Source organism: Otolemur garnettii, unplaced genomic scaffold, assembly GCF_000181295.1.
Source record: "Otolemur garnettii isolate 467f Iridium unplaced genomic scaffold, OtoGar3 scaffold00089, whole genome shotgun sequence".
Lineage (NCBI taxonomy): Eukaryota > Metazoa > Chordata > Mammalia > Primates > Galagidae > Otolemur > Otolemur garnettii.
In genome coordinates this window covers 3,331,604-3,339,573 of record NW_003852484.1, presented here as the reverse complement: position 1 = coordinate 3,339,573, position 7,970 = coordinate 3,331,604, and the positions used below count along the sequence as shown (strand labels likewise).

The 7,970-nt window shown below is 41.5% G+C and overlaps 1 protein-coding gene across 1 annotated transcript in view; it reads left to right on the top strand.

Annotated features, from left to right (window-relative positions):
* The window catches only part of LOC100946110 (poly [ADP-ribose] polymerase 15), a 42,870-nt gene that overhangs the window by 30,920 nt on the left and 3,980 nt on the right, over window positions 1–7,970 (top strand). The window contains exons 9-12 of the mRNA XM_023516312.1: window positions 3,367–3,542; window positions 3,729–3,736; window positions 6,834–6,856; window positions 7,520–7,650. Coding sequence (XP_023372080.1) covers window positions 3,367–3,542; window positions 3,729–3,736; window positions 6,834–6,856; window positions 7,520–7,650 — 338 coding nt within the window. The remainder of the gene's footprint in view (window positions 1–3,366; window positions 3,543–3,728; window positions 3,737–6,833; window positions 6,857–7,519; window positions 7,651–7,970) is intronic.

Here is a 7,970-nt window from a genome sequence, read left to right as displayed (position 1 = left end):
CCTGGGTGACAGAGCAAGAATCTGTCTCAAAAAAAAAAAAAAAAAAAAAAACAAATGCTGCTACTACCAAACCCGTGTAATATGCAGTACTATGAGTAAGGTGCAATCACTGCCCATTAGCAACAAGCTCAAGTTTCTCCCACTCCCAGTTGCTGGGAACACTTTCCTCATCTCTATCATATCATACAATAATTTGTTCTTCATAGCTGAAGACACTGCTGCCGACCAATTTCCTGATTCACTCCACCCGTGTGACCTATTGCTCTCTGGGAAGTGAGAACTTCTCAATCAGGAAGGTGGGGGAGGGAGGGTAGAAATCTGCAGCTGCAGGTTACCATTGACCTAAGAGGTTCTTTTTAGCAATTAAATTCCTAGCCTTAGAATCACCATCGTCATCTATGCTTAACTCTATGGGCTTCCTTCTGCTTCCCAGGTTAAAACTGAAGGCCGCTGCCAGGTATCCAGGCCCTTCCTTCATGAGCCCCAGGCACCCACCCAGTGCTTGCCACACATTCTTCTACCTTCCCTACTGCCCTCCCTCATTACCACTCTAACCATTTTGTCCCACTTTTTGCTCCTTTTTGGTCATGTTATTCTCCTCATCTGGATCCTCTCCCATCACCTTCTGCCAAATTATAACCCTCACAAAGCCTACTTATTTTATTCCTGTCACCCAGAGCAAGCACTCTGGTACTTGGCAGTGGGGAAACAGACTGCAGGAAGCCCTGGCCCCTCAGGAGCTAATGATTTAGGAACAGTTGGAAGACGTGGTAACCAAGGATGATACACAATACGGAGCCATAGCGGGATAATCAGCCACAACACGGGAAGGGTTGTAGTTGGGTAGATGGAATGAGCTTTTCAAGGGACTGCACAGTGAAAGAGAGAGAAGAGAGATGAGGCCAGAACAGGGAAAAGTGCCCACAGGAAGATTGTGTGTGTGTGTCGGGAGTGGGGGTGGGGTGTGTGTGTGGCAGAAAGGCAGCAAAAGAACCAACCAACAAACAATCACAAGCATTGGAAGAGATTGAGTCCAGGCCCTACCAAGCCAGGATAACTTTCTCCAGGTTTTTTTGTTTATAGAGATAGGGTCTTGGTATGTTGGCTGGGCTGGTCTCAAACTCCTGGCCTCAAGCCGTCCTCCTGCCTCAGCCTCCCAAAGTGCTGGGATTATAGGTGTGAGCCACCATACCTGGTCTTGCCTCCTCAATTATGAACACACAGGAGATGCTCAAAAGAGAAGTACAAGATCTCCCTCATACCTTGTCTACCCCACATTGTCTGCAGAATCATTGCCCATTAAATGTTATTGAAAGAATGAACACATGAAGAGTAACAGGTGATTTTGATGATGCCTCCTAAGTTGCTCATGTACACTCTTCTTTGCTGATTTCAATGGACAACATTTGTGTAGTCATTTATATTTTAAAAATGTTTCCCAGACAGTATCTATTTTGAGTACCAACAAACCCCAATGAAGTAGGTGAGACAGTTATGTTAGTTATAATTGCAATGCTAATAATTGCTAAGACTTAGTAAGTGCTTCCAATGTAAAAGTTCATTTATTCCTTATAGTAACCTACGTAGGGTGATCAACTTACTCAAGTTTGCCCAGGATTTTCCTGGTTTTAACACTGAAAGTCCTATGTCTGGGGCAACGTCTCTGTCCCCGGGAAACTAGGCGGGTTGGTCCTCATATTATGACATTGATAGTATTAGCAAGGACAAGTTTAATGTGAAGACAATGAAGCTTAAGTGCCTGGGCTTCACTTGCACAGGCCTTTCTTTTCAAAGACCCTGAGAGGAGACCTAATAATTCCTTACATGGTTATATAGTTTAGTAGTACTTCAAAATTAAAGTATTTCCACCACCATGGGTTGAGACCACTGTTTCTCCCCCCCTTTGACTTCCTAGACTTCACATACCTCCTCTTGCACTGGGTGATGTTGTACTGGATGCAAATATTTGGGGGCTACACCTAAGGAAAGTTGCCTTGAAAATACATTTTTCATCATCTTAAAAGATATACTTTGATGTGATTTCTGATTCTAAATAATCACTTTTATTCACAATTTTTACTTATTTTTCTGCAATGCAGAAAGAAATTTTAAGCCCTACAAAGCGTGGGCACCATCTCATCTTGCAGATGAAGAACTTGAGATACAAAAGCGCAGGGTCACATAGCTAGTAAGCGGCAGAGCTGGGTTCAAACGCAGGCAGCCTGGTCCAGAGCCTGCATAGTTTTAACCATTACTTTTTTTTTTTTTACTATTACATTATTTTCTACCATATGCTCTTAATTGCCATATTCTTGTTTTTATTAATTGCTGTATTCTTAGTGATGTCATTCTTATTTCTATTATCTATTACCCTAAATTATTGCCCCAATTTATAGCTGAGCAAACTGAAGCATAGAGGTGCCATGGGAAGTCATGTTATCCCCAAACTTGCCTTTGGAAGTCCTAACTCTAGCTCAGAATGTGATTGTATTTGGAGAGGTCTTTACAGAGGTAATTAAGTTAAAGTGAGGGCATTAGGGTGGGCCCTAATCCAATCCAACTGGTGTTCTTATAAGTAGAGGAGATTGGGACAGAGGGAAGGCACAGAGGGAAGACAGCCTGTGAAGACACAGGGAGAAGCCATCTACAAGCCAAAGGGAGAGACCTACTCTGCCAACACCTCGACCTCAGATTTCTAGCCTCCAGGATTTTGAGAGAATGAATTTCTGTTGCCTAAGCTGCCAATCCATGGCATTTTGTATGGCACCCCTAGCAAACTCATATAAGAGGGATCAAATGGTTTACATAAGATCACACAGCTAATAAGTAGCAGAGCCCAAGATATAAAGCCCAACCTTCTGCATCCAAATCATGTGTTCTTTTCTCTGTGCTGCCAATGCTTTTCAGGAACACACACCACGGGGAACTTTGCAGCCTCTCAGTTAGAGGATATTAGAGAGGACTTACTGCATTCATGAATTTGGGTGCAGAAGATTTTTATGGCTGTCTTTTCTCTGGATTAGATATTTTTAGGAAGTAGACGTAATCTCTGATTGGGTGTCATATCTAGAAGGAGGGAAAAATGAAGTGAAGCTAAACCCGCGACTGGTAATGAAGCAGCCGTCACTTGTTACTGGTCAGTGTAGCTGGATATTTGGGTATTTGGGGGTTTTAGATCGTGTGCGTGTTCTCATCTCTGCTCAGACGTGATTTAGGAGTGGTCTTGTTTTTGTCTTCATTTATCACGGTCACGAATTGGTTACACTGATGATGTTCAGCACCAAAAACTGCATTTGCCAAATCTCGTCTCATTACTAACACAAACTACAAGTTCTTTCTGTCGCTTAAAACAAATTTTTTTTTCAGGAATGGCTGGGAAAAGTCCAACCGAAGTTGCTGATAACATAATCGATGCCATTGTAGACTTCACACGGAAACACTCCACCCCATCATTAAAAACAGTTAAGGTTGTCATCTTTCTAGATAAGCTGCTCCCTGTATTCCACGACTGCATGAAAAAAAGAAACATCTCTGCATCACCTGTCGCGCCGTTCATGCTCAAGGCTGCGCGTAAGATGTGCATTTTTAAAAATCACAAGGTTGTCTCTACTATCACTTAGAAAATGTTTCAATATGAATGTTCGCTGGTTTATAATTTTCTATCAGTTATAGGACTTTATAGACAACTTCTTCTGATACATGGGGAAAGTATAAGAATTAAGGAACAGAACTTCTTGTCAACTGATTATTTTTTCTGAGAGGGAAAATCACGCCTGGGAAAAAAGAATAGCAAATGGATGGGAAGAGAATAAAAGTGAGAAAGCAGACAGGGGAGTACGCCATGAAAGGTCTAGCTGATAGTTCCATTATTTATTTATTCATTGGTATTGACCCTCAATGCCCCTTGTAGCTATGAACTAGCTGATCAATATATTTTATTGACCACCCACCTCTACACAAGGTAGTCTGGACATAGAAGCAGAGGCAAGAAGGGAGTGGCCCTTCTAGTTGTACTACATCAAGAGAGATGCCCAGTGGCTACTTTGACAGGTGTATTTGCATTTTATGTGTAAGTATCACTGTCAATCCGTTCTCTGATTTGGCCTTCCCCATTTTGTGGCCTCTGTACTGCAGTTAAAATAACTAGTTTCAGCTTCCTCTCACGGTTACCATTCGCACTCTCTTGGACACTCATCCATAAAGCATTGTGCATTTTGCTGGTGATGAGGCCCATGTGCCGTCAGCAGCTGCCCTTCACAGAGATTGTCATCTGCTGTTCTCAGCCAGGATTTCAGTTTTCTCTGCTTTCATTTCCTGAAATATCATGCCAGGGAACAGAGCTCTCGTTTAAGCTCTGAGATTCTTTCTGATTGGACCAACTTGGGTCATCACCTCACAAACTGGAACTGCACAGCCAAACCAGAGTCACGTGCTCCATACACATTTGAGCTGGAGGGGAATCACTGTCTGAGGCAACTTGGGACAGTTGTTCCCCAAGGGACATTGAAAATGCTTTCACCAGAAGGAAGAGAAAGAATGTCAGGCAGTTAAAAATACTATGTACCTCTTCTAGTATCCCGGGATAGATTCCCTTTGGTGTTGTAGAGGAAAATTTTTATTTAAGAGCATTAAAAAAAAGTTAAATGGGTTCATGCACTCCCTGCTTTCATCAACATTTTAAAGGAACCTATGAAATTTAAAAAAGAAAACAGTGAAGTTAAAGAGAGAAGCAAACAAAAAAATGACTAAAATGAGCACACGATGGACTGTAGGAAACACCTGGGTTGTTAAAACAGTGAAAGAAAGTCCAGCCTGAGCTTTGAGCACCTGAGGGACAACCAACAGCAACCACGTGATATAATCTTTGTTGTTAGAAAAAAGAAATAATACAGGTAAAATATCAGATAAAAGGAAGCTTGTTGACCCAGATACATTTAAACCTTCTTAAGAATTTACCAGATGGCCCTCTTTAAAAGAGCTTAAAGAGGTTAGCTTTGAGCTTCATTTGGGCAGATGATATATATTACTTTTAAAATGTATGTTAAAGCTATTTATTGAGGCAGAGAGCATTTATTGCACACCAACTGTATATCAGATACTAGAGATATAGATTTGGGAAGTCATGTGCACAGGTGGGAGTTGAAGCCCTTAAGTATGAATTGGTTTTTCCATGGACAGTATCAGGAAAACTAAAGGAAGAGCTGGGATTTGGGGTTGCTTGTTTTTTGGAGATAGGGTCCTACTGTGTCACTACAGCTTGTGACTCCTGGGCTCAAGCTGTCCTCCTGCCTCAGCCTCCCAAGTAGTTGAGACAGCAGGAGCACACCACCATGCCTCACTAATTTTTTAAAATTTTTTTTATAGGTTTCACATTTCCCGGTGTCACTCAGCCTGGTCTCAACTTCCTGGCCTCAAGCAATCGGCCCACCTCAGACTTCCCAAGTGTTAAGATTAACGGTATGATCCACCATGTCCAGCATGATGCTCGGTGTTTAATCCCATCTCCACAGATGGAGGGGAGACAGGCAGGGTGGGTCCAGAGAGCTGAGGGAAGGTTTTTATCCTGAACACCGGGAATGTGAGAGTAGAATTTATCTTTTAAAAGAGATCCATGGAAAAGGGTTCAGGGAAGTGCCGGGCATGTGGCAAACACATGAGGAAAGGCAGCTGCGTGTGATTGTCCCTGAAGCACTAGGCTTGCAGAACACATGCTCAAGAGGACAAAATTCTCTTCCTTACTTTGATGATGACCCTCCATGTAATGTGGACGAGTGAGTCTTCAACTTTCTTGGAAATTCGTTTCCTGTTCTCTAAATTGTCTAGCTAGGGTGACCTTTTGTACATGGGTAGATAAAGGTGAAATTTAAATGTCTTTCCTCTCTGGCTTTATACTTGACTTCCTTTTAAATTACATATACTTCTGGAATGTAAAAAAAATCAAACTTAATCAGTTTTTAAGAATAATAACCATGGGCGGCTCCTGGAGCTCAGTGAGTAGAGAGCCGGCCCCATATACTGAGGGTGGCAGGTTCGAACCTGGCTCTGGCCAAACTGCAACAACAAATAGCCAGGCATTGTGGTGGGTGCCTGTAGTCCCAAATACCTGGGGGCTGAGGCAAGAGAATCACCTCCGTGCCTCACTAATTTTTTAGCCCAGGAGTTGGAGGTTGCTGTGACCTGTGATGCCATAGCACTCTACTGAGGGCAATAAAATGAGACTCTGTCTCTAAAAAAAAAAAAAAAAGAAGAAGAATATCGGTATGTTTATAAAGGACTTGGCATTCCCTAAAGTGCTTTCAGACCCCTTATTGTATTTTCACGTTATAACGATTCTGTGAAGTTACAGAGGCAAATAAAGAAGATTTTATAATTTCCATTTCATAGATGAGAAAATGAAAAAGCTCTGAAGTAGCATCCCTAGTTCCAAGTCACATGGCTGGTCACAGGCTGAGGCCGATCTGGTCTTCTGATTTCAATCCCTGACAGCATTCTGCTCTCCCATCTCATGGCATGAAAAGAATAGAGACCCTAAAGGAAATCTCCACTTACTTCCTAGGCTTGTCTGTGTATTCAGGGGAAAGAAAGTAGCAAGTCCAAAAAGACCCTGAGGCCTAGAACTAGAGGTGATTCTCCAAAAGATCCTGAAGGAGGTAGACAGTGGGGGAAGGAAGGAACATAATTTGTATTAAGGTCCCACCCTATTAATTGGAAACGTCTAAAGAAAACTCTTAAAATGGAATTGGAAAGGAGTTTACTGATTAGAGCTCCTGGCCCCCTGTGTCAGCAGAGTTCACCCTGGATGAGGAAGAACATCTCCTAAATCCCTTTCTGAGGCCTGACATGTCTTTGACTACCAGTGAGTAAATTATGGCTTTGTTTTTAGGGAAGAAATCCTGTGGGTTTTACCTGTGGCATTTTATTCTATAATGTAATCTGTCCGTATTTATAGTAGTCATGCCCTCTTAGCAAGTGATACGAGCCATAGTATTTTCGAAGTTCCTGGAAGCCATTAGAAAAGCCATCAGAAAAGGACAACTTTGATGTCACCTTATATGAAAGGATTCTCTTAGCTCATCTGCTATTTTCTTTATGTGTGGTGCTTTCTCTACTTAGTGTAAAAGTACATACAGAACAATGTGCTTTAAATATCTTTAGCAGGGTAATCATTTTTCTAAAGAAAAACAACCACACAAAATAAAACTGTAAACAGTGAAAGCATCAGTAAATTGACATCTGTGGTTATATATCAGCTTCCTAATGGGATTAAGTCCACAGAACCTTCTGGGAAAATTAAAATTTTAAACTACAATGTTTATGTAAGTATTTTAGCTGCACTATTAAATAGTACATCATGTGTCATATTGGCATCAGACTCTTCACTTCATCTGAGTTCACTCAATGGAAGCTAATTTAAAAAGCAACTATGAAATGTGTATCTTACCAAGAGCACAGGGGGTACCCTCATTTTCAGAGGTCCCTGGAAATTATGTCATGTTTTCAATAAATACTGACTTTCTAGATAATATTCCTGAACACTGGACTGCCATGAATCATCAGCTGTATTGTGTGGTCCCGCTGCAGCCTGGACAATCAGAATATAACACTGTGGAGGACAAGTTCACTGAGACTTGTTCTTTACTGATAGAGAAGGTAATATTATATGAAAAATTTACTGTTTGAAAATGTTAAAACTAACATGAAAGTCATCTTTTTTTTTTTTTTTTTTTTTACTAATCCCCTTTCTTTCTTTGTAAGAAATTACATTACAATTCCATGTTTATTGTAATTGGAATGAGACCTAGCTTCATAGACTTCAAATCTCATGATTCATTGATTGGCAGCAATGAAGGAATGAGGTCACATGTATGTGTTAGAATACTTTCAGTTGCGGCTAGGCGCCTATAGCTCAACCGGCTAAGGCGCCAGCCACGTACACCTAAGGTGGCGGGTTCAAATCCCCAGCCCGGACC